The sequence below is a fragment of the Furipterus horrens genome, unplaced genomic scaffold (assembly GCF_987537825.1).
Source record: "Furipterus horrens unplaced genomic scaffold, mFurHor1.1.pri manual_scaffold_17, whole genome shotgun sequence".
NCBI classification, from domain to species: Eukaryota; Metazoa; Chordata; class Mammalia; order Chiroptera; family Furipteridae; genus Furipterus; species Furipterus horrens.
In genome coordinates, this window is record NW_028327187.1 from 73,990,182 (window position 1) to 74,017,279 (window position 27,098).

The window sequence follows — 27,098 nt, forward strand, 5'->3', positions numbered from 1 at the left end:
TGAACTTTTATTATTAGACTTTACATCTAACCCATAAGCTGCTTTCCTCATTGTTTCATTGCAATTTGGGCATTTCAAGTTTATGTTCCTTCTGCATGAAGAACAGGTGAACTTGAAGCAAATTTATTCACTGTGGACGACTGTTGTTGACCAGTAGAGGAGTCTGTTGGAGGTGGTACAAGAGTGAAAGGTGGTGTTTTCTTCCATGCAGAAAGTGTGATTGTGTTGAGAATTGGTAGTAGCTGTATTGGGCTACTAGGTCTTTGATCTAGTTACAACCAGAAGTATTATATTGCCTATCTGTAAATGCTTGACTTCCAGTTAATTCATTACGGACGTGGAAGACCTCTAGGCTGTTATATTGCTCAGCAAGACTTAATGTGACATTTTACTAAGATTTCCTTTTTATAATTGTAGGCTGAGGGTGAAGGAGCCTTATTCATCCACTTGTCCCTGTGTTGCAGTAGACCCCCAAGTTGCTCTTGGCAGACAGTTTTGGCTTTATTCACAAACTTGGTGAGAACAACCTCTATTACCATAATCCTATAGAGGACATGAGATACAACAGGACTCTGATTAAGTTCATGGTAAAGTTAGATCAGAGCTCCCAGTCAGGAACCTCTTTAGGCCTTCCAGGTTTATCTTTGGCTCAAGCATTTATGTCACAGGTAGAGCTGAAGAGCGTGTGTCAGGGTATCTGGCTGCTAAAAAACTAGCATTATCTAAGCAGAGCATTTTCGGTATCTGGTTGGACTTCAGGAGACCCTCAGTAAAAGCAGCACAGACAGGCACAGTACCCACTTGCCTGCAGATCTGCCAGGTGCAGCTGGAAATGGTGTTTGGCTTGTACTTACTTGGGCATTTGTGGTTCCCTGCATCTGGGGCTGAAGAGTCACATTGCTTTCAGGGTATACGCTCCAAAAAGTATGGTCATTGCTCCCCTGTTATTCCAGCTTGAGGGCAGGGAGTCTTCCTGCTATGGGATTAACTTTCATAAATAAAGAGTCCCAGGGTTGGAGGTAGGTGATCATGTGGTCTTCTTTTCCCTAGGTAGCCCCACCATCAATTGAAGGCAGGCTGCTGATTTTGGGAGGTTTCAGTTCAGGATGAGCCAGAATCAAAGTGATGGTGAACTTGGTTTTCATTGTATGGAGTGCTGGACTTAATGCTCTCAATAACCTGACCCAGTCTTTGACTTTGACCTAGTGAGCATATGACAATTTTAGTGCCTGAGGTCACCAGGCAGCAGCACTATCACATAGGACAGAGGTTCTGGAGGAGGGACCAGCAGTGAGAACAAAGCCCTTGGAAGCACCTTAGGAAGGGGATAGTGATGGGAGGGGCATACAAGTGTTGGTGTGATATGAGACCAGGGAAGAAGGAAGACCTCTTGAAGAGTTTGATGCCTGGAACTCCCTCCCTGCTGAACTCATGGGGTGGCAAAAGCATCAAAGGCTCAGGCTTCACCTAGTACATGCGGGGATGGCCTTTGTTGGTGGGAAGGGAGTAGCAGTACTGGGGTCGTCCTGAGGAAGAAATAGACTGCTCCCTGGTATGGGGGTGATCCTGGGCTCCTTTCTGCCCCACCCTCCGGAAGAGGAGCTGCTATGTCCATGGTAGGTGACATCAGCTTGCAGTGGGTGAGCAGGGACTAACTCCACAACACTCGTTCCATAAGGGCATTCATTTTTCCTCAGCTCCCTGATGGGTTTTGAGGAGAAGAATGTGGTCACCAAGCTGGGGGAGAACTGGCAGGAGAAGCCTGGGGCCCTGCAAGGTGGCCAGGAAGACCCAGCTGCATTCTCCCAGAAGTGTGAAGACCCCAGCACTCCAGAGGGGAAGAGCAGCTCCAGAAGACCCCAGCAGCTCATGGATTTGGAGAGCCAGGCCAGCAGGCGAGAGCTATAAAGTGCTGGGCTCCTGCCTGCCCAAGCTGGAATTTCCTCATGGTCCATGACCCAGCTGGGGCCTGTTCTCACCCCATGTTTATGCCAGTGCCTGGCACACCACTCCCCTGGGTGCTCAGCCTCTTGCCCCATGTGGGGTTAGAATGGTGACTCCCTGGGCATAGGGCAATGTCATGGTGCTTCCTGTTGTGTAAGGAGCTGGGATGAGGCTTATTGGGGGAGCAGGTTTCTGTCCCCAGAGATAAGAAGCCCAGGCTAATTCCTGAATTGTGGAGCAGGAAGGAGATCTTCCAGAGTACATATGCACTTCAGGTTGGGGGTCCCAAGTAGGGTGAAGGCTATTTGTGTGTTGATAAGGACAGGGATGAGAGAAAGCAACAGGGTGAAGCAGCGAGAGAGAAAGTCAAAGTGAGGAAAAGACAGCATCAGTAAGCAGACATTAGAGGGTGACAGTGGCATTGAGGGTGGCAGTGGATTGTGATTGACAATGTTTTGGTTTGTGTCCATCTGCATGAGTGAGAGGGCAAGTGTAACTGTGACTGGAGGTGACCATGGGGTATGTGTCGAAGTGTTCAAATCAAGGCTCTCCTCACAGCATCTGAAATGCTGACCTGTATACTTCATGCCCTGTGCAGCTTACGGACATATTGACAGATTGCTAAGACACAGCAAGCTTTTTTTTTAATTGCTTGGAGATTTCAGAGAGAGCAATTGAAAGCACTTACCATTTGCACAGATCCAAGCAAATGGTTTCTCACACATGACAGAACTACTAGAAGGGCAGAACTGAGACTCTTCTACTTCAGGAGACAGGAAATGGTACTTATGGCTTCTTTTGCAGGTATAAAATAAAAATATTCATCTATCCTCATGGTACCGGAGTTCTGATACTGTAACATAGTTAGTTAGAGGGGAGGCTCTTTTTATGCTAGGCTCTCCTATTAAGCAAAAGGTTTACTTATTTAAGAATATTCAACTTGTCCTTGACTCCTTTGCCCATCCTGGGCCCCAGGCTAAGAAGTATAACCCACCTTCTGCCCCAGGGGCCACTGAACAGCTTTCAGGAGAGTTTCATAACCAGATTGATTTGTAGGAAGCATCCTTCCAGCTGCTGTGTGCGGGATCAGGCCAGGAGGTATACAGCAACATGAGTCTACAGACCACTTAGGAACCTTATGCTCAGCCCAGAGGGAGGTGATGAGGCCACAAGATTTGTTGCTCTGTTAAGGGTAAAGGTGAGGGAAAATGCTAGCCAAGGCTACTCCTGAAATTTCAGGGTTTGGCAACCTGGTGGATAGTATGGGTTCTAAACCGCAATAGGAACTAGCTGAGGGCCTACAAAAAAGGTTGTCGGTGTGCTGTACAGGGATAGGATAAGGTCACTTGGGCCATGTTGAATGTGAATTGTCTGTAGGGACTCCAGAAAATGATGTCTAATAGGCTATTGAGTAAACGGGTCTGGAAAATGAGGTTGACCGGTGGGGGTTAAAATACTACTTCCCTGGTCTTTTGTTTATACTGCTGGTCTGCCTTCTCTTCTCTTGGGAAGGAGTGGCTTCTTTGGTTGTCAAGTTGGGGACTTCATGGACCCAGCTTGGCCCCTAATTCTCCCTGTCTTTGGAAGCAGATGACTTTAGATGTACATCCCAGAAAGATCTCCCTGAATTCTCTGCTTCTCTCCACAAGAATCTGAGGCCAGTCATCTTGCCAGGCCCTTGGCTGGATGAGTAAGTCCCTGTGGTTCAGGAATGCAAGAGCAGTCTTCCGTTTTGGCTTGGCATGTAAAGCCATTTGCTTCACCAGCTGACATTGATGCCCATTTTCTGCTTTTCTTGTCTCAAAAAGAAAAGATGGGGGTGGGTGGGTAATAATTATTGGCTCTCTAAAATTCTAACCAAATATATAAAAAGAAGGAAGGTAAAAAATAGGAGAGAAACAAAGGCAGATGGGTCAGAATTCTGGAAAATAATATTGAAGGGTCTTCTAGGAGTACGAGACCTGAGGAAAGGTACTGAGAAAAAAATTTTGGATAAATGGAAAAAACTGGAAAGGATACACTCATGAAAACCAAGCCAGGCTAAGCTAATTTTCTTGTGTGCTATGGACCTTGAGATAGGTTCACCAGATTTGGAAACATAGAGTTTATGGCTGACTTGAGGGCAGCACATTGGGAGGGCAGAAAGGCTGTGGTTGGATTGTGGTGGATTGTGGAGGGAGCGGTCAGTGAAGAGGTACAGTTGGTAGAGGTACACAACTCTTTCTAAAATGTTAGCCATGAAATGATGGATGTGGGAGGACTGAGCAGTGAACAGCTACAAAATAAAGCGGGGGGCTTGGTAGGGTGTGTGCTTATGTGCCCAGGGGAAGAAACACCCACCAGGTAAGGTGAGTTTGCTGTTTAAAGAGCAAACTTTTAAGGTGAAGGGTCACTGAGGTCAAGGTAGGGACTGGGGGTTTATGTTATAGAGCCTTGAGCAGGAAGCAGAGAGCTATGCCTCTGAGACAGGAGGTAAGGCTGAGTTCAGACATAGGTCAGAAGGCAGGAAAAGGGATGAGCAGAGTAATGTGAGCAACTTGACTTCTGTGAATTAATGAACCACACATTCCATAATTAAACCATGTTTTATTTAGTTACTATACCAGCTGCTACCAAGCCATATACTGTACTGGGGATATAGACAAATAAGATTTGGTCCCTGTCCTCAAGGAGTTCACAGCCCTTGAAAGTGGTAAGTGCTGGCCTATGGGTATGGATAAGGTACTATGGCAGCATACTAGAAGGAGCATGTGATTTGGCTAGCCTCACAGAATCAGGGAAGGCTTCACAGAGGTGATAGTAGATGTGCCTCTTGAAAAAGTTTGTGAGGAGGTGAAGGAGGAGTCCAGGAGTAAGAAGACTCTCCAATGCTACAGGGAAGACAGGTAGCAGTGTGGCATATTTGGGGAGTACCCTGTAGTTTGATGTGGCTGCAGTTCATGACAGAAAGCAGTGGAGCAGTTGATGTTAAATAGATGGTATACAGATAAGAGTTAACCTAGCAAGCCTGAGACTGCTCTCCTTAGAAAGGCCTGTTTTCAAGGTGGGCCCTTGACTGGACTCTGGGAACTTGAAAAGGTAGACAGTTCTTTACACAGATAGAACCTTTTCCTAAATGATAAGAGATAAGGCTAATGGTGTAGATTGTTATACAAACAATGTGCTTTATGCTGAATCTGATTGCCTCTGTGACCTGTGAATTTTGGTAGGTTTCAGGCAAAAAGTGCCTAGGTGAGCAGCCCCAAATACAAACCTTGTGCTATGGCTAAAAACACTGGATTTTCGTTTTGCTGATGTTGCTTGTTGTCCTTTTGCAGTAATAAATCTTAGTCATGAGGACAACTATATGCTGAGCCTTGGAGTCCTCCTAGAGAATTACAGTAGATCCTGGGGATGGTCTTAGGGCCATGAACACAGCATATCAGTCTAATAAATGACCACATGATCACAAACAGATGGTCAAGGTCATATCCTTATGCCATAACAAGACTTAGACTTTCTCCAAAAGGACAAAAAGGAGCCAGCAAGATGTCTTTTTAAATTGTAAAATATCCATAACATAAAAAATTACTATCTTAATTATTTTTCAGTGTACAGTTCAGTGGTATTAAGCACATTCACATTTTTATGCAATCATCTCCACCATCCTCCTTCAGAACTCTTTCCATCTCGCAAAACTGAAAATCTGTCCCCATTAAATGCTAACTCACCATACCCTTCCTCGCAGCCCCTGGTATCTACCATCCTATTTTCTGTTTCTATGAATTTGACTATTCTAGCGACCTCATGTCAGTGGGTTCATACAGTAGTTGTTCTTTTATGACTGGTATCTTTCATTTAGCATAATGTCTTCAAGGTTCATCCATGTTGTAGCATGTGTCAGAATTTCTTTCATTTTAGTCTAAACAGTATTCCAGAATATGGACATTCTGCACTTCGTTTATCCATTCATCTGTCAATGGACACTTGGGTTTTTTCCAGCTTCTGGTTATTCTTAATGATACTGTAGTCAACATGAATATATAAATACCTCTTCAGGATCCTACTTTCAATCATTTGGGTATGTACCAAGAAGTGGAATTTCTGGATCATATGGTAATTGTATATTTACGTTTTTTGAGGAGCCACTATACTATTTTATACAGCAACTGTACCATTTTATATTTCCATCTACAGAGCCAGAAAAGTTTTAAGCAGTAGAATGATATGGTCAGATTTGTGCTTCATTTACCTCTGTGGTGATAGTGAGAAGAATGGACTGGAGGCAGGGAAAAGCTAGGAAATGGTTCCAGTTCTCTAGGTAAGAAATGATGGGACACCTAGTAACTGTGGAGATGGAGACAGAGAGAACTGCTAAATAAGTATAGTATACCCAGAATTTGGTGACTGTTAAGACTTGGGTAAGCAATGAGGTAGAGGTAAGCGTCATGTCAGAAAGCCACATTCCTGGCTTGAGTGACTGAGTGGAGCGTGTTGCCCCTCATGGCCTGGGTGGTGGGCAAAGGATCTCCAGGCTGCCACTGCACTGTTGGAGCCAACCAAGAAACAGTCCAGTTCATGGAGATACCAAGCCAAGGCAATATACTTAAATAGGTTGGCAGATAAGGACACTTCAAGCAGGGCTCTGGCTTCCAAGAGGGGGCTCTGCCTAGGCCACCCTGGCATGCTATGCTGTGTTTCTGAGGTGGAGAGCAACACTCTTCAAGTGCTCTTTCTATCTTCCTCCTGGTAGTCCAAGTTCTGGAGCATGCTGCTGTGTGACTATGGACAAGTGCTCTTTCCAGAGTCAGCTGGGTTCTCTATTTCCAGCCTTTGGGTCTAGTTACAACATGGCATTTCAATAGACTGGGTTCATTATTAAGAGTGGCATTTGGAGTCTGGGCCAGAGGATTAAAACTGCTTACTGCTAATAGTCCCAACTAGCAAGCAGTCCCTCAGCACCAGACTGGGCCATACACCAGGAAGAAAGTCAATAGGGGCACCCTCCTAGTGGATGAGGCTTGACTAGCCTGAGATTTCAGGAAGCACAGAGTGAGGCAGAATAAGAACTGCAGGAATGGGACTTTCAGCCAAGATGGAGGCCTAGACAGACACGCTGTATCTCCCTCCACAACTAAGAAGGAATACAACTACTTCAAAACTAGAGAGGACCATAACTTCCAGGAAGTCGAGCTACATGGAAGTCCAGCAAACAAAGATATAAAGAAGAAATACTCATCCAGACAGGTAGGAGGGGTGGAGCCGGGGTGGAAAGGGTGTGGTGTGGTGGCGGCAGCAGTGGTGGCAGTGACAGGCCAGCGGAAAGCACAGTCACACGTTTTAAAAAGTCGGGAGGGACACCTAGGGAGTGCCCCCAGAACCAGACCAGACCATGCACCTTAGGGTCCCAGTGCCCAGGAAAATAAAGCCTCATTGCTCTAACTGTGCAAACCAGTGGGGGTTGGGGTGGAGAAAGAAATTGCTGGCCTCTCAGCAGGGTCTGCTTGTTTAAAGAATCCCCATGGTCCTAGAACGTCTGCAGACCCACTCATTCTGGGAACGATGGCCAGGGCAACAGCTAGAGAGGTGCCATTCCCATATGGAAGTGGGAGAAATGCCTGGAAAATGAGCGAGTGCTGAGGAAGTGGCATTGTTCCCTCTCTGATCCCTCTCCCACATGCAGCGCCATAACGTGGTGAATTGGGTCGCCCTGTACTGACGAATACTTAAGGCTCCACCCCTTACAACATAACAAGTGCGATAGCTTTACCTAAGACAGAGACAAACAAACAGGAGTCTGTCAAGATGAGGAGACAGAGAAGTATGGCCCAAAAGGGGGAGTGGATCAAGGTTCCAGTGAGAGAACTAAGTGATGAGGAGATAGCCAACCTCACAGTCGAGGAGATAGCCAACCTAACAGATACAGAGTTCAAAACACTGGTGATAAAAGATGCTCAAAGGCTTGACAGATATGCTTGAATATGGCAAACGCATAAGGGAAGAAGTCAAGGCTATGCTAAATGAAACGAAGGAAAATCCACACAAAACAAATGGTGAAGGAAAGGAAACGAGGGTTCAAATCAATAATTTGGAACATAAGAAAAAAAAAAACAGTCAACCAGTACAGAATGAGGGAACAAGAATTGAAAAAAATGAGGAGAGGAACCTGTGGGACAAAGCTATGAAGACTAAAATGACAACAAACTCACACCTATCAACAACTGAATCTAAAAATAAAAACAAAATCCAACTGAGCAAACCAGAACAGGAACAGAATCATAGGTATGGGGATCATTTGGAGGGTTATCAACTGGGAGGGGAAAGGGGAGAAATGGGGAAATGGTTCAGGGATTAAGAAGCATAACTGGTTGGTACAAAATAGACAGGGGGAAGTTAAGAATAATACAGGAAATGGTGAAGCCAAAGAAGTTATATGTACGACCCATGGCCATGAACTAAGGGGGATGGGATTACTGGAGGGAAGCGGGGTACTGGGCAAGGGGAACAAAGGGGAAAAAGTGGGACTACTGAAACAACGTAATAAATAAAATATACTTTAAAAAAAGAACTGCAAGGATGTAGGCAACTATAATAGTAGAATTGTGAGGGGGCATGAATGTAGGATAGGAAAAACCCCTGTCAGTATTTTACAATGTCTGAATTGACTAGGTCAGAATCTTTAACAGCCCAGGCAGAATAGGGAATTCTCATGAGTTGGTCAGTTATTACTTCATGCGGGGACAGTTGGTGTGACGCAGCTGTAGAAAATCAGAGGGCAATCAGTGCTAAGGGTAAAATCTTTGGCTTGGAAGATTGAGTTCTTCCATCAGTTTAGCAAACTTTCATTTTTATACTCCATTAGCTCTATCATTTCATATGACTGACGATGATAATGACCATGTAATCTGGGGGACAGAGAAGAAAAATTGTTGGATTTCTTGGATGACTTAACTAGTGAAATGGATTTTTCAGTCATTTGAAAGAGTCAGAATTTCCCATGCAGGGATATTCTTTAAAAAAAAAAAAAATGCTTAGCAACATCAGTTTCAATGGTACTTTTAAAAGGAAAAGCCTCAAGCCAGTGAGAGACCAGACATATGGTAGTAAGAACATATTTTAAAACATGAGATTTAGGAACAGAATGAAATAAAATTGCCAATGAAGGAAAGGTCCTAAACATCTAGTATATTAACAAAATTCCATAGGTAAGCAATGTGAACTTCCAATCGAAAACCACTAGACTAGAATACACTGGATTTCATTTTAAAAAATAAAATTGCAACTAAGTTAACATTTAAAAATAATTGAAATTATGCCTAATAACAGTGTGCTGTTGTTGTCTAACATCAGGCAAGGCAGCACCAGGACTCTCAGAAATAGAAGTATATCATGGGCAGTGAGGGCATTAACAAATCTATAAGGATTTTATATAATATCTGAAATATTTATATAATTAACATTTTACCTATTAAAATTTAATTTAGGAAAGACAACATTATTGGGGGGATTGGATAATGCTTTCCATGCAGTTTATATAATATTAAATAAACCTAATGATTTTTAGCACCTCTCTTTTTACAAGGTGAAAGAACAAATAAATCCTTTCAGTCCTCTGGGAAATCCCACTGTCAGTTTTAGGTGTAAAAAAACATTTCTCACATTTGGTTTAGGGAGTGCAAAATGTATGTTATCTGGAGGTTTGGACATTTGATTAAATAAGATATTGGGATACTGATAAATAATACTTGATTATTGAATCAAAGTGACAAAAACTTGAAAGTAAACATAGGAGGTGACATGATTGTAAAGATTCTTAGCTCTTTTAAAATTAAAAGCTCTCTTAAAAATAATTGAAGACATGATTAAGTTGACATAAATGTAGGGCATTTGTTTGGTAAGACACAAACTTTGCCTTTTACAGATTACTCAGAAGGAAATAAAGATCATTTATAACCTTTCATTAAGAGCAGACCAACGATCCAAGAAAGTTTTATTTTAACAAAGAGGCAGCCAGATTTTAGTTATATATCAGTATAAGATTTGATACTAGAGCTTTTTGGTGGAAATCTTATAGTCTAATTAAATTTTAGTCAATTTAACCCTGGCTGGTGTGGCTCAGTGGATTGAGTATGGGCCTGTGAATCAGAGGGTCTCTGGTTCGATTCCCAGCTCAGGGCACATGTCTGGGTTGTGAGCCAGGTCCCCAGCTGGGGGTGCAGGAGAGGCAACCACACATTGATGTTTCTCTCTCTCTCTCCCTCCCTTCTCATCTCTCTAAAACTAAATAAAATCTTTTAAAAAGTTTTAGTCAATTTTGACCATGACAATTAAAATTTCTTTCTGTGAACTTTTATATTTTTTAAAATATCTATTTATATTTTGTCCTATATATGTATTTGGAACCACTAGTTATTTTAATTTAGGACAAACCTATTCTCTTTTTTCTTAGCAAAAACATATTTGCATATCTTGCATCCAAAGTTGTTCCCTTTGCCATTATTACTTTTAGTAGTCTGATTTATATATATTGATTATGATTTTTAACTATTAGTAACTTCTATTTTACAGAGAAAACTAGGAGGTAGATCATTTTAAACTGTCATATACAGCATTTGGTAGCAGACTTGTAACAGTTATGAATATATATCCCATACAAACATATACTTTTTTATAGTATTTTTTCCATGTGGGCAAATGAACCCATTTATTAACAGATCCAAATACAACCTCTCCGTGCTACTAAAAAATAAATAAATAAAAAATAAAACGTATGTAAACTTAAAATTAGGCTTAGTATCTGATGTTTCAGTATCTTATGTTACTTAAAAATGACTAGGTATTTAATGAATAGCTATTAATTTAACTTAGCATAAGTCTAAGGTTTTAAATTACCCAAAAGATCTTGGAAACTATCTTAAAGCTGATGCATTATAAAACAGAATTACTGTTGAAATAAAGTTTTCAGAATAATGACTCAGTTTGGTTAAAAGCAAATTTATATTTTTATAATCTTAAACATCTAGTAGATGTAATACTAGCTTATTTGACCAGTGAACCTGTTTTATGTTTAGGAAGAATACACCCAGGTAGAATAAAAATATATGCTTTTGCTAGCTGTAATGTTTATAACTCACAATACATAGCTGTATTTTTTTTTTTTAACTGTGTGGTTGCCTCTCACTTGCGCCCCCAACTGGGGACCTGACGTGCAACCTAGTCATGTGCCCTGACTGGGAATCGAACCAGCGACACTTGGCTCGCAGGCCGATGCTCAATCCACTGAGCCACAGCAGCCAGGGCCGTATTTTTTTTTTAAATTAAAGTAACAATATTAAACTAGTCTTGTTTGGCAAACATTTACCTAAATTCTTTGTACTTGAATTTTTAAAAGCGTTTGGGTTAGTTCTTATGACAATACTTTATTTTTTTACATTTAAAGTATTATAAATAGTTTAATTTATTAGAGTTTTAGGAATATTTAATTTATATAAGTGCTTATTTATCTCGAAGCCAATTAGAATAAAGCACAATGGATTTTAAGTTAGTTTGGTAATACTATCCAGAGTCAAAAAAATATTATACATATATATATATACACACACACACACATACACACACACAGACACAGAAACAAATAGAGATGTTATGGAATTAATTATAAATGTACAGCCATGAGTCAGGTATAAACACAGAAATACAAAATGCAGTGGTTTATGTGAGAGTTAGTTCTAGTTTTTGCTTTATTTTATATTTTTATCAGAATTGTGTTTCTAGCAGATAGGAGAAGTTGAGGTTACCTGCTCCATATGAAGGCTAAAGCTTCCTACTAATATTTGTAGAGGAGGCTTTTAAGATTTTTTTTTTTTTTGCCCTGATATGTAATCTTATGGAGACTTACTGAATTTGGGGTGAGGGACCAAGGAGAAAGCAAACATCAGTTGGGGTATCTGCAAAGCTCATCTACCTGGATAAAATACCCAGATCATTTCCAATTAGGTTTTTCAGCCTCCGATGGTTGATTTTAGGGTCCCTGAAATCCTGAAGAACCTCCAATGAGGGCAGGGATCTAATGGGTATTATATTGGTCTAGACACATGGGGGTAGAGAGGTCCTTCAGCAAAGCTACATGACAGGGGAGAAAAGAATAAAGAAGTGAGTGCAGACATCTCTTTCAAGAAGTTTGGCTGTTGGGGGAGAAGAGAAGCTGCTGAGGGGGAGGGAGCATGGCTGAATTTGAGAAAGGCCTTCTTGTTTGTTTTAAACATGATGTTTAAGTGATGAGCCCTAGCTCTCGCTTCCACCCAACATGTAATCCCCAGATTTAGAGATGGGAAATCTCAAGGCAGATACATGATCAGATTGAGCCACGGGAATGAGGTTGAATTGCCATCCTGACTACCATTTATAAGCTTCAGTGGGATCCTCAGCCCAGCTTTTTCATCTGGAAAAAAAACAAAAAGAGAGAGAGATGAAAATTATATTGCCCCATAATGACAGCAATGACTGCTTTGCAATAGAGAAGACGCGTAAGTCCTAGCTGTGAACACAAAGCAGCCATTGCACCTGCGCGCCTTCGTGTGCATGCGCCGGCTTCCTAGGTGCCCGGTGGCCAGTGTGTGTGCGTCTGTGCGCGCCGCCATTTCTTGCGACCCTTAGGAAGGGCCCGGTGCCCGCCTGGAAACGCGACCGTCAATAAAGAAAATGGCCACCCTGGACGAGCTAGTCATTGGCTAGGCTTAATCTGAGGCTTTGCCCGCATTGTCTGCCAGATGGTGAATGGGGATCACAAATGGGCTCCAGGTGCGTGGGGGCATTTTGGTTTATATGCCACACCCCCATTATGGGGTCACCGCCCCTTTTGAGAATACAGCTTACATGACAGTCCTGTTCCTTCTCTGTCACCCCACCAAGCCCCGCCAGGGCAGCCTAAGGGACAAGCGCCTTCCTAGGGAGGTAAGGGCCCCCGGCAGGGCCTGGCTGCATACACTGGTCCAAGCACGGGGTTGGGAAGAAAACATAGCTGGGGACTTTTTAGGTAGGACAGATGGACTGGGATGGGGAAGGCTTGGAGAAAGGTGGATCACAGTGGGAGGAGGGGGACAGCAGTACTACTGTTCCCAGGTAGGAGTAGATTTTTGTCATCAGCTGTTATTGGGGACACTGCTTTTGTTGGCGGGAAGGAAGTAGCAGTACTGGGGTCATCCTGAGGAAGAAATAGACTGCTCCCCTATATGGAGGCCATCCTGGGCTCTTTTCTGCCCCACCCTCCAGGAGAGGAGCTGCTATGCCCATGGGAAGTGATTTCGGTTTGCATTGGGTGAGCAGGGACTAACCTCACAACACTCGTTCCATAAGGGCATTCATTTTTCCTCAGCTCCCTGACAGTTTTTGAGGAGAAGAATGTGGTCACCAAACTGGGGGAGAACTGGCAGGAGAAGCCTGGGGCCCTGCAAAGTGGCCAGGAAGACCCAGCTGCATTCTCCCAGAAGTGTGAAGACCCCAGCACTCCAGAGGGGAAAAGCAGCCCCAGAAGACCCCAGCAGCTCATGGATTTGGAGAGCCAGGCCAGCAGGTGAGAGCTATAAAGTGCTGGTCTCCTGCTCCTACAGCCAGGGTTTTGTCATGGTCCACAACTCAGAACAAACCCTGACACACTTAGCACACCAGTCACCTTCTGCAGGTGTGTGTGGTTGGGAGCCAGTGGGAAGCTGACCAGCAATGAGCATCAGAGGGGTAGGTGTACATGGGCTTCAGTTTGGAGCCACAGCTTAAAATGTGTTAAACCAAGTCTGGCACAGAGAACCATGTTGTCTGACAGCTATTTGGATCATGAATACCTGGCTCTGGAAAGGGATATGGAAGGTCTCTGAGGAAGGTGTGCCCTGATGTAGATGGGACTCCCTGCCAGAGATAAAGGAAGTTCAGTGAAGTCTCCCACTGCCACCACCACCAGTCTGGCCTTGCATGGCAGCATTTAGGTGCTCCCTTTACTCCCCAGAGATCTTTTCTCGGTGTGGCCATGAGTTTGGGAATAGCTTCATGTGAGCCAGTTGTAGGCAATGGCCATAAACATATTGAACAAGATGGCCAGGGCCCTGCCCACCTGCCCTTAAGGGGCACACAGCATACGAATAAATGAACACGATAACAAAAACCCCATAGTGATAACTATTAGCATCTGCCGTGTGCTGAGAGAATGTGCAGGCACCATTCTCATGCTTTATGCATACTCAATTCTCACACCAACTCTATGAGGAGGTACTATTATCTCTGTTCTACAGATCACAAACAGAGGCAGAGGGAGGTTAAATACCTTGCGAACACTCATGCAACCAGGCAGTAGCCTAACAAGGATTAGAACCCAGACAGAGCCCAGAACCTGTACTGCTAATTGCTGTGTTATATCTGCTGCCTCTATTTGTGATAAGCCCAGAGAAGAAAGAAACTAAATGCTCTGATGGAGAGATGACAGAGTAGGGGTGTTAGTCTGCAAAAACATTTTCTGCTGAAGAGGGAACAGTTCAGTTGAGACCTAACATACAAGGAAGAGCCAGCCTGGCAAAGAACTGGGGAACACAAAACATGGGTAGAGGAAGCAACATGTACAGAAGTCATAATAAAAAAGGGAGTCTGTAACAAAGCACTGAAAGAAGATCCGTGTGGTTGGAGGGCAAGAAGTGCAGTGAGGAAGGGATACAAGACCAGGTGGGTGGGGCCAGGGCTGGACCTTGTAGGCCAGTGGGAGTAGGCTACAGGAGGGAGGTGGCATGTTTCCCCATGACGATTAGGGAGCTCTGCCATTGGAGGTTTCCCATTGCTCATATTGCAGTCCTCGAGGGATCCCCATGGTATTATTTTTCACCTTGCTCCCTCAGCTGTACTGTCCCCTTGACTGTTGTACTGGGTGTGGATCACAGGATGCCAGACACTTTCTTGTTCAATCAGAAGAGGATGCTGTTTCCTTCCTCTTGTAGTCAGTTCTCTGGCTCTGTATTTTATCCTCCATCTCTTTCAAAGTTCCTCTCTGTGGGGCTTTCCCTCTCAGCCTGTCTACCTCCTCTAGTTTCCATGGTGTATTTTTGTGTCATAGGGTGATGTAGGAATATGCAGAGAGTGACTGGACACCTTGAGGCCTGGGGTGAAAGGGCAGGTACTCTGGAAGGGCTTCCTGAAAGACAAGATGGTGTTAAGTGCAAAGGTACGAGAGAGCTCATTAAGTATGGTTAGAGCTTCAGGTACATGTGACATTATTTAAGAAGATGAGGCTGGGGAGCCAAGGAGGTGCTAGATCATGATTGTTTTCCCTCGTCCCCACTCTTAGACTAGTTGAGGTTTTGGACACTGGATTCTCTGGCAAGGGAATGATACCCCAGAGCCTTGGCCAGGTGGAGGCAGACCACATCCAGAGCATGATCTGAGCAAACAACATGTTGGAGAGAAACTAAAATCAACCCAGGGCAGTGTGTATCCACCAAGCTGGCCTGAGGCTCCTTAACAGTGGGCAGATGTGATATGGATGGCACAAATGGGGCAGGGGGTGGCAGTGATGGGGCCAAACAGGATGCACTGAATTGCATTGGATAGCTGCAGCAGCTTTAGTATGGGACTGGTGATCTGGGAGCAGGCACAGTGAGAGTAAATGACAGCCTGGCCAGAGAAAGGCCTTGTGAGCTGGCTAGGAGGTCAAATTCCAGGTCAAGGGCTATATGTTGTAGTCAAAGATGGAGATTCATAAAAACCATTGTACCTGTCAGTTTCTTGCCTCTGCTTATAGGTGATGCCTTCCAGAATGAACTGCAGCTGTGTCTCTTCCCTGGTCATGCTTAAATTCATTTGTCCCTCTCTCCCTCAGCCTTGTGTTCTACAGGGAGCTCACTGGAGGGTTGGAGGGAAGGGAGACTGATCCTAGGAAGGGGCTGTCCCATCCAGTGAGGGATTGATCTGGGCTGTGTCTTTCAAGTCCCTAGTAATGCTATGGATGTGCTCTAACCAAGTAAATCACAGGCCAAGGCTCTTGGCTGCAGTGGGAAGTTCTGGTGGATACTGGAAGTTTGGGATCTTGCCACTGACCCACAGGGTGACCTGACTCACCTAGCCTGGGTTTTCTCATCTGTGCAGTGAGTGGTACCAGATATTGATCTCAGGAGTCTCAAAGAGTAAAAGCTCAGTGTTTTGCAAGGGTTATTTCAAAAACATTGGCATTAAACAAAAAAACCTCTTTGAAGGGCAGTCTGAGGATTAGGGTTCGAAAACCCTGTTTGACCCCGTTTGATGTCAGCTCTCAGTATGGACACACTTACCCCTTCCTCTACTTCTTTCATGGTGAGACACCCCTTAAGCTGTATGGTCAGTGTTACAGTCACTGCTGCCACTGAGCAGTCTTATGTTTAGACCCCAGACTCTCCAACTGAATTGAACCCCAGCTCAACCAGGTAACAAGGAACAATGTGGGACATGTTCTCTGGGCTGTTCCCTCCCTAGAGCTAAAGGACTAGGCTTTTTTCTCATGTCACTTCCCTGACATTAACTCTAGTGCCTCCCCCAACTGCTAGTAGCCCATTGGTTGAGGGGCCACATAGCACAGCTTGAGTCCCTATCCCAATAAGAAGCTGAGGTGGTACTTCCTAGGGCTTTGCCATCCATCGGACTTTGGTAATAACTCTTGAGGAACATGCCTGGAAAGGCCAAAGAAAGCCCACTGAGGCCAGGGCATATGTCTGTCTCCCTCACATTACCTGTTGTAAGGAGAGGTGCACACCCAGTCCCTCACCTGCATTCCTGGCCTCATCTGCTATCTTAAGAGTGTAGGAAGAGAACCATTGCAGAGAGGCTGAGTGAGATATGTGTGGGGGGAGGATCAGAGGTACCTCTGCTGACATCAGGCACAAAAATAGCTAAATTTGGGAATGTGGTCAGGCCAGCATGAGGCAGGCCTTGGTTCCAATGTCTCCAGGGGCCTGGCCAAGATGACGTGACTTCTGGGCCTCAGGAGCTTCATGAACGACAAGGGAGAGGTTAGATTGCTGATGGAGATTCACACAGAGTGGAGAGGACCAACAGTCTAGGGTTGAGAGTTGGAGGCTCTCCTGGTCCCAGTAGAAGGAGAAGAAAATGTAGTCAGAGAGGGGGAATAAGAAAGTCCACTGTACTGAAGTTTGGTGGGGTGGGGCAGCCTCTGGTTGTGTTGATATCTGTGTGAAAAAGGAGAACTATCACCACTGGCTTCAGGGACCCTCTTTATAGGTAGGGCTCTTACACCCATACACAGCAAGCTGAACCCATGGGCTTTGATTTCATTCTGAGTTCCCAGTGAGCTCAGCAGTCCAGCAGCTCCCCTTTGCTGCTGTCCTTGCCCAGAAGGGGCTGGAGCAAGACAGTGCCTCTGCTCCCAGGCCTTCCCATTAGCTCCTTCACTTCTGTCAAACCAGCTGGGGGATCCTCCTAGCCCTGAACCCCTCCTTTGAGACAGGCCCAGTCCCTCAGAATCTTTCAGTATACCTCTTTCTGTTCTGCTGTGCTCATTCTACAGCAAAGGGATTCTCTTCATGAAGGAGTACATGAATGCTAGTGAGGTATTTTCCAGGAAGCTGGTGTCTTCACACTACAGCAGGTAAGAGCAAGTCCCTGATCATTCATGTCATGGCTTTCTCCTGCAGGGCACTGTGTTGTCCTCATTCCTGCATCCCATCCCCACCACCTCATCCAGGACTTGGCCCAGAGTAGCTTCTGTGTAATCTTAGGTTGAATGGATGAATGTCGTAATTGCCTACAGATGTGACTTATGCATTTCCAGCTGTTCTGCCTAACTTGGTGCCTTTGCGTTTCCCCTTTATCATTAATTCATTGTACACCCCACTTCCAGTGCCATCCCCTTCTGCCTGTCTTTGTTTCTCAGTAGACTACAAGCTTTCTTTTTTTAAATGTATTTTATTGATTATGCTATTACAGTTGTCCCAGTTTTTCCCCCTTTGCCCCCCTCCACCCAGTACCCCCTTTCCCTCCAGCAATACCCCCTTTAGTTCATGTCCATGGGTTGTGCGTACTGTAAGTTCTTTGGCTTCACCCTTTCCTACACTATTCTTAACACTGCCCTATCTATTTTTACCAACCAATTATGCTTCTTAATCCCTGTATTTTCCCCCCATTCTCCCTCTCCCCACTCCCTGCTGATAACCCTCCGAATGATCTCCATACCTATGATTCTGTTCCTGTTCTGGTTGTTTCCTTAGTTGGTTTTTGTTTTTACTTTTTCCATGCAGTCGTTGATAGTTGTGAACTTGTTGTCATTTTACTGTTCATAGTTTTGATCTTCTTTTTCTTAAATAAGTCCCTTTAACATTTCATATAATAATGACGTGGTGATGATGAACTCCTTTAGCTTTACCTTGTCTAGGAAGCACTTTATCTGCCCTTCCAATCTAAATGGTAGCTTTGCTGGATAGAGTAATCTTGGTTGTAGGTCCCTGCTTTTCATAATTTTGAATACTTTTTGCCAGTCCCTTCTTGCCTGCAAAGTTTCTTTTGAGAAATCAGATGACAGTCTTATGGGAACTCCTTGATAGGTAACTTTTCTGCTTTTCTCTTGCTGCTTTTAAGATTCTCTCTTTATCTTGAACCTTTGGCATTTTAATTATGGTGTTTCTTCATGTGGTCCTCTTTGGGTCCAACTTGTTTGGCACTGTCTGTGCTTCCTGGATTTGCGTGTCTATTTCCATCCCCAAATTAGGGAAGTTTTCTTTCATTATTTTTTCAAATAAGTTTTCAATTTCTTGCTCTTCCTTTTCTCCTTCTGGAACCCCTAAGATTCAGATGTTGGTACATTTAAAGTTGTCCCAGAGGTTCCTAAGCCTCTCCTCATTTTTTTTGCATTCTTGTTTCTTCTTTCTATTCTAGTTGAATGTTTATTTCTTCCTTTTGTTCCAAACTGTTGGTTTGAATCCCAGCTTCCTTCCCTTCACTGTTGGTCCCTGGTATATTTTTCTTTATTTCAGTTTGTATAACCTTTATTTCTTCCTTTATTTTTTGGCTGTACTCTATGACTTCTCTGAGCATCCTTATCACCAGTGTTTTCAACTCTGCATCTGATAGGTTGGCTATCTCCATTTCATTTAGTTATTTTTCCGGGATTTTTTTCTGTTCTTTCATTTGGGCTGTATTTCTTTGCCTCCTCAATTTGGCAACCTCCCTGTGTTTGTTTCTGTGTACCAGGTAGAGCTGCTTTTACTCCCTGTCTTAGCAGAGTGGCCTATGTAGCAAAGGCACCTGTAAATTGTGTGTGGCGGAGCCTTAGGTAGTTACTAAGGCAGGGCTACCCACTTAACCACTTTGTGACTCTGTGTGTGTATGTGAATGGCTCAGAGAGGGGACAGTGCCTGGCTTCTGGTGGCCTGCTCGACACTTGCCCTTCTTCCAGTAATCTCACCCACCTCTCATATGCAATTCACGCCCTTCCAACTGCAGCTGTGGGGTTTGCATATGTTCTAAGCTCATGCAGGCCCTTTAAGTGGTGAAAATCCAGCAGTTTGTTCCACTGTCCCAACCCCCACTGGTTTTTACAGCCAGAGATAATGGGGGTTTATCTTCCCTGAGTTGGAATCCTTGGTTGTGTGGTCTGGCCTGGGGCTGTGACTGATAGTTCCCAAGGTATCCCTCCCGATTTTATCCACTGCATGCGAACGTGGGACTGTCCATTCTGCTGTCACCACCTCCTATCCACACCACACTGCCTTTCTGCCCTGTCTCTGCAACTCCATCCCTCTTACCCCTCTGGATGAATGTGGATTCTTTAAATTCTTGGTTGTCGGACTTCCATACAGTTCAATTTGTTTTTGAGATCTGGTTGTAATTCTTTCTGTGTTTGCATGAGGAGGGAAAACGTGCCTACCTATGCCTCCATCTTGACTAGAAGTCTTGCAAGCTTTCTTCTGTGTAATACTGAAAGCATTACTCTCTACAGAAGTGATGGAGCCCTTAGAGACAGCACAGTTAATTTCATCTTGTTCCAGAACATGAAACTCCTCTCTTCAGCTCCCACATCCTTTCCAGCATGTCAGGTTCCCTCATTTGAACACACATTTGACTTCAGATCCTGATATATGCATAACTTTTCACTCATCATTTCTTTATCTTCTTGCTTCCTGAAGTCATTTGGAAGGGTTCCTCCATACCACATCAATTTAAAACAATCCACACAGCCCTGGCCAGTGTGGCTCAGTTGATTGGAGTGTTGTCCTGTAAATCAAAGAGTCACGGGTTTGATTCCTAGTCAGGGTACATGCCTAGGTTATGGGTTTGGCCGTAGTTGAGGTGCGTGTGAGAAGCAACCGATCAATCTTTCTCTCCCTCTCTCTCTCCCTCCCTTCCTCTCTTTCTAAAATCAATGGGCATGCCCTCAGGTGAGGATAAAAAAACCTACACTGAAACAGCATCTCCCTGGGAATGTTTTTTATGATATACCATCTCACTGCTAAGGTGAGGATTTTAGTAACAGAGAGAAGCCTCCTGATCTTATTTCAGGATTGGGTCTCTGGGGATTCTGGGCAAGTTTTCACTGGTGCACTGAATTGATGAGAATGAACTTGGGGGTCATGTTTCAAGCCCCACCTTGGCCCCCCATTGACTAGATTATTATTATTCTTTTAAAGATTTTATTTATTTATTTTTTAGAGAGGAGAAGGGAGGGAGAAAAAGGGAGAGAAACACCATTGTGTGAGAGATGCATCGATTGGTTGCCACTAGTACACCCCCAACTGAGGACCTGGCCCGCAATCCAGGCATGTGCCCTGACTGGGAATCAAACCTGTGACCTTTCGGTTCACAGGCTGGCGCTCAATCCACTGAGCCATGATAGCTGGGGAAAAATTCAGTTTTAAAGTGTACAGTTCAATAGATTTTAGTACATTCACTATGTTTTGTAACCATTACCACTATCTAGTTCCCTGTGAACATTTTCATCACCCCAAAAGAGCAGCCCTTCACACCACCAGCCTCAGCCCCTGATCTATTTTCTGTCTCTATAGTTTTGAGATTGGAAATAATGTATGGAAAACCTCCAGCACCCTCAGGGGAGCTGCTCTTGCCATCTAGCATTTGCCTCTATGAGTGCCATTTGACTGAACTTTGTCCATCTTCTGGTTTTTCTTCTCCCAGCCTCACCACTCTGTTAAATTTATTTCTTATACTCTGGCAAGTAAGTTTATTTTAAAATTGAATTTAACATTCGTTCAAAATGTTACATCTTATGACAAACCAGTAGACTTTCTTTGTTGCACGGTGAGAATTGTGTAGTCCAGTGTATTTCCCCCTTTTGCCTCAGGAGGCTTAGAGGTAAGCTTAATTCTCAGAAGAAATGAGAGCCTGGGTTGGAATTCTGGCTCACCCCTTCCTTTGGGCATGACCTTAGGCAGGCTGCTTAACATCTGAGTCATTTTTCCTGACTACCTCAGAAGGTTACCATGTTTCCTGTGAGCACGGCAGCTTCACTAAAGCATACCACAGGGCTTATAGTCACCCTTCCCTGGCAGTAGTTTTATTTTTTTAAGCATTAGTTTTTATTATAAAAATTCATATTATTGAAAAATGATGATGAAAAAAGAAAAAAAATCTCACTCCTAATCTGACCCCGTAATGCAATCACAGGTATTATTACATTGGAATGTTTTCTTTGTTCCCATCTCTAGTGTCTAATTTCTGCTGTGAGTGGGCTTCTGGTGACTGTACATTACAGTGCAGATACATATGTGGGGAGAAAAAGCCTTGTTCCTTTCCCACTCATCAGTGAAATGGGGGGTCCTCATGGTATACACAGCCTCAAAAATGCTGGCCATGCTTCAGCACAGCATATCCTCTTTGTCTGCCATACAAGGGCTCTCCTCCAAGATAATTATGCCTCCTTGACACCAAGTTTAAAGCTTCCCTTGCCATTTAGCATAACAGATGATGGCTGGCCATGCAGAGTCATGTCTTAGTTTGTGGTCACAGCATTAATGAGAAAAACATCCTCGCTCATGATTGTGGTAGTGAAAAAGCCTTGTGACCTGGCTCTCATTACCTGCCCTCCTCTTCCCCCATCACACTCCCTGCAGCACTGGCAGCACTGAGGACTCCTTCAACATGGAGAAGAAGCCCCCACATGAAAGCACACTGTACTTTGAGAGGTAAGTCTGCTGTCTTACTAGGGAGCTCACAGGTCCACAGAAGAGAAACAGCTGAGGGAGATTTCCATGCTAAGTCCACTTGGTTTTGTTTGCTGTTTTGCTGCTTCTGATCTGCTTTCAGACATGTCACAACACTGTGTATGCCTTATTGGGATGTCACACTTCTGTCAACTAAAACCTTTGAATCCAGCTAAGACCACAGGCTGAACACAAAGGGCTACTGAGAAAGGAGATGGTGATGTGTGAAAGCCTAAGGGGCTCATGTCAGCAGGAGAGGCCCTTGGGATTAGAACCTATTTGTTCACTTTATAAACTTGCAAATCTGACTAGAAAAACATTACAAAAGAGAGTGGTAGGTGGGAAATAAAGAAAAGTGGGTTGTTATCATCAAGAAGCCGGAAAAGAGCCAGAGAGAACCATTCATTTGAAATGAATGAAGGTGCAGAGTGCCTCATTCAGCAGTTTCAAAAGCTGTCACTAGATGACAGCAATTCACAGGATGGTCTTTTATTATTATTATTATTATTATTATTTATTGTTGTTGTTTTATTACAGTCATTGCAATTTTCCCCCATTGCTCTCCCCTTCCCTACACCCCCCCCACCACAGCCAATCCCCACCCTGTTGTCCATGTCCATGGATCATTTGTACATGTTCCTTGACTAGACTTTTCCCCTCCTTTCGCCCTCCTTTCCCCTTTCTTCCCCTATCCCCTCCCCTCTGGTCACTGTCAGTCTGTTCCTTGTTTCCATGCCTCTGGTTCTATTTTGCTCATTTCTTTGTTTTGTCCTTTAGATTCCTCTTATAGGTGAGATAATATGGTATTTGTCTTTAGCCACCTGCAACACTCTCCAGTTCCATCTATGCTATTGTTACAAAGGGTAGGAGTTTCTTCTTTCTCTCTGGTGCATAGTATTCCATTGTGTAAATGTACCACAGTTGTTTGATCCACTCATCTACAGATGGGAACTTAGGCTGTTTTCGGCACTTGGCTATTGTAAATAGTGCTGCTATGAACATAGTAGTGCATAGATTCTTTTGAATTGGTGTTTCAGGATACTTAGGGTATAATCCCAGCAGTGGAATTGCTGGATCAAAAGGCAGTTCCATTTTCAGTTTTCTGAGGAAATTCCATAGTGTTTTCCACATTGGCTGCACCAGTCTGCATTCCCACCAACAGTGCACTAGGGTTCCCTTTTCTCCTCATCCTCGCCACACTTGTTATTTGTTGATTTGTTGATGATGGTCATTCTAACCAGTGTGAGATGGTATCTCATTGTGGTTTTAATTTTCATCTCTCTGATGGCTAGTGATGTTGAGCATCCTTTCTTTGTCTGTGGGCCCTCTGTATGCCCTCCTTGAAAAAGTGTCTGTTCAGGTGCTTTGCCCGTTTTTTAATTGGATTCTTTATCTTCCTGGTGTTGAGTCATATGAGTTCTTTATATATTTTGGAGATCAAACCCTTGTCCTAGGTATCATTGGCAATTATGTTCTCCCATATGGTGGGTTCCCTTTTCATTTTGCTGATGTTTTCTTTAGCCAAGGAGAAGCTTTTTAGTTTGATATAGATCCATTTGTTTATCCTTTCCTTTATTTCCCTTGCCCTGGGAGATATATTGGCAAAAATATTGCTGCATGGGATATCTGAGATTTTCCTGCCTATGTTTTCCTCTAGGACTTTTATGGTGTCACGACTTATGTTTAAGTCTTTCATCCATCTTGAGTTTATTCTGGTGTGTGGTGTAAGTTGGTGGTCTAGTTTCATTTTTTCATGTACCTATCCAGTTCTCCCAATACCATTTGTTGAAGAGGCTATTTTACTCCATTTTATGCTCCTGCCTCCTTTGTTAAATATTAATTGACCACAGAGACCTGGCTTTATTTCTGGGCTCTCTATTCTGTTCCAGTGAGCTATGTGTCTGTTCTTATGCCAGTACCAGACTGTCTTGATTACAGTGGTCGTGTAGCATAGTTTGATATCAGGTATTGTGAGTCCTCCTACTTTGTTCTTCTTTCTCAAGATTGCTGAGGCTATTTGGGGTCATTTTTGATTCCATATAAATTTTTGAAATATTTGTTCCAATTCTTTAAAATACGTCATTGATATTTTAATGGGGATTGTGTTGAATCTATAGATTACTTTGGGTAGTATGGACATTTTAATGATGTTAATTCTTCCAATCCATGAATACAGTATATGCTTCCATTTATTTGTATCTTCCTTAATTTCTTTCTTCAGTGTTGTTTAGTTTTCCAAGTACAGGTGTTTCACCTCCCTGGTTAAATTCATTCCTAGGTACTTTATTTTTCTTCACAGGATGGTCTTAATGATAAAGTCCCATTTTTCAATTTTTGGAATAGGGGAGCAAGGAATCTAAGAGATGCGGTTTACTCAGGTAACAGTGAAGAAAACAGGTCTGTAAAGAATAAATAATAGTTCTGAGATGTTTGAGTCACACAGTGAGTATCACAGGGGTTCAAGAGTGTACAGTCCAAGAGGGCAGGGCTTGGTGACCCAAGGCATGAACAGAAGTGCCAGCAAGACAGGTGGCCAGGTAGGACGTACAAGGACATGTGTCCTGTAGGAGGAAACATGGGTATTCCTGTTCTAGAGGAGAGCAGATATGCTAGACTAGGGGCAGGGACAGGCAAGCTGCCTGGAATAAGAAGCTCATCAGGGTGTCTACACATACAATAGTAAGGTAAAGATACATGACCACTCTCTGGTAATCATGAGGGTCTACAGAGGCCCAGTCTGGCCCAGGACTATGTGGGTCACCACAGAAAAAGATGGCAGGTTGGGAATACTGGCTGCAAACCTAGGCCTAGCTATGTCAAACCAGAGGGTGTGACTGGATTAACGGCAGTAGCCTGTATGCCAGCCTGACCACCAGGTTCTCGTTTTTCATCTCACAGAACAACTGGAGGGATCTGTACTTACTGCAACAGAGAGATCCTAGACTGTCCAAAGATTACCCTCGAACATCTTGGCATCTGCTGCCATGACTATTGCTTTAAGGTAAGAAAGAAGGGTGGTGCTGTTGAGAGCATTGTCCAGAGTTAGGGAGTCCTGTGGGTTCAGAGAGTGTGGAGAAGGCCTGAACTCAGTATGATTGAGCTTCATCTCAGAAGCCTTGAAGAACTGGGAGCTGAATGAGCTTCCAAGTCAAAGGGAGTAAATGAGTGAGGGGGACCAAAGCTTGATTAGAGTGGACTAATGAGAGAAGAGGACATATGGAAATGCAGGAAGTGAGTCTGGAGGACTCTCTTATGTGGTTGGCTTTGTAGGGGAGTAGTGTAAGCGGACAGCAGAGCAAGCACTGATGGAAGGCTTTGTGAGGGAGACGGATCTGGAGTCTGACGTGAAGGGGCACACCAGGGTATTTTCCAGGTGGTTAAACATGCACAAAGGCAGTTACCTCCTTGCCCATGGCACAGAGGAATAAGATTAGGAAAGCAGGTCCACAGGCAGGGGAGGAGATGTAGAGAAGGAGGCATGGAGGGGCAGGGATTTTAAACTTGCCTGGTTGGGGCTCACATAAGGGCTGGGGAAGTTGGAGTTGTGACAAAATAGTGAGACCTGTTATTTTTGGAAGATTCTTGGAATGTGGGCTGGCTGCCTGAGAGCTGCCTTATAGACCATGAGCACAGATGTAGAAAGGGAGTTATTTTTCTAGAATTCCAGAGCTGCTCAGAAGCAAGGGTCGCAATCCTGGTTCTGACATCAGAACTCATGTTATCCCACCTACATTCTGCTGCCTCTCAGGAAAGGTCACTGTAAGAACAGAGTTGCTCAGAGAACCATGAAGAGGCAGCGAGCAGAAGAAAAGAAGTTTATTGAGGGAATTAGCAAGCGGGGAGGAAGCTGTGCTGCGAATGGCCCGACTCCGGTCTCCTAGGGGAGGAGGGGGCTCTTTTGTAGAGGAAAAAGAAAAAGAAACTATGGAATTCAGTCATTTATCTTGCAGCTGTGAGTCTGAGGGCTGATCAAGGCCAAACGGAGCTCGGGTTGACGCACCCCACTATCATGGGAAACTCACAGGCAACTGCAAGCAGGTGGGCGGTGGGGGGATGGCATGGGAACCAAGGCTGTCAGTCATGCCATTTCTTAAATTCCTTCCTAGAAGTGACCCCCTAAGTGATCAACACCATCAGTTGGCTAAGTTGAAGCTCAAGTCTTGGTCCACAGTAGCTAAAATGACAGAAACGTAGTACAGTGAGTCCTCACTTAACGTCATTGATACGTTATGTGACTTTAAGCATATAATGCTATCTGTTGAAACCAATTTTAATGTGTAAAACCAATTTTACCATTAGCTAATTGATATAAACAAGTTAAGTTTCTCCAGCATCTCATCAACATTATAAGGATGCAATTCAAGGACCTGCTTAGTGGATTCATGGCTCAAACGCAGGCCCAATTCTGAAACTTGGGCTCCTAACCACTACTAGATGATCGTCTTGCCTGCTAGCTTTTGTGGGGTTTTGTTTTGTTTTGTTTTATTTCTAGTTTGGGTTTTGTATCTGTTTTCTGCCATTTTTTAATTGTCTACTTCAAAGTCCAGAGTGTGCCTTTTGCTCAGTGTCTGCCTGCCTCCTCAGTCAGTCTCCCTCCCCACTCCACTCATTTATGTTGCTTCACTTGTGTATTGACCTCTAGCTTGATTTCTCTTTCAGTGTGGGATTTGCAGTAAACCAATGGGTGAGCTCCTGGATCAGATCTTCATTCACAGTGACACCATCCACTGTGGGAAATGCTATGAGAAGCTCTTCTAGGTGGGTGCTGTCGCCCCAAAGGCCAAGCAGCCGGGATTATTAGAGGGAAAAAAATGTGCCCTGTTCTCCTTCTGAATCCCATCTCAGGACACTGATATCTCTCTTAGCCTTTATTATGTTAAGGGACCCTGGGTCCTCCTGATACTTTTAAGTCTTAGGTGGAAAGACCCCCCGAGGAACACTTCCAATTTGCAGAGGTTGTAGTCTCTTCCTCTCAAGAAGCGCCTTCCATGCACCTCAGTT

At 44.0% G+C, this 27,098-nt stretch overlaps 1 protein-coding gene across 14 annotated transcripts in view; it reads left to right on the forward strand.

Moving 5' to 3' along the window:
• ZNF185 (zinc finger protein 185 with LIM domain) overlaps positions 1-27,098 on the forward strand; it is a 70,928-nt gene that overhangs the window by 40,638 nt on the left and 3,192 nt on the right. For 11 of the 14 annotated variants that reach the window (XM_090264329.1, XM_090264315.1, XM_090264324.1 and 8 more), the window contains 6 exons: positions 1,698-1,895; positions 13,298-13,495; positions 17,453-17,533; positions 22,008-22,079; positions 24,996-25,098; positions 26,757-26,855. In XM_090264329.1, the coding sequence (XP_090120455.1) occupies positions 1,698-1,895; positions 13,298-13,495; positions 17,453-17,533; positions 22,008-22,079; positions 24,996-25,098; positions 26,757-26,855 (751 nt within the window). The remainder of the gene's footprint in view (positions 1-1,697; positions 1,896-13,297; positions 13,496-17,452; positions 17,534-22,007; positions 22,080-24,995; positions 25,099-26,756; positions 26,856-27,098) is intronic. The other 3 variants (XM_090264321.1, XM_090264328.1, XM_090264326.1) reach the window with 3 other exon arrangements.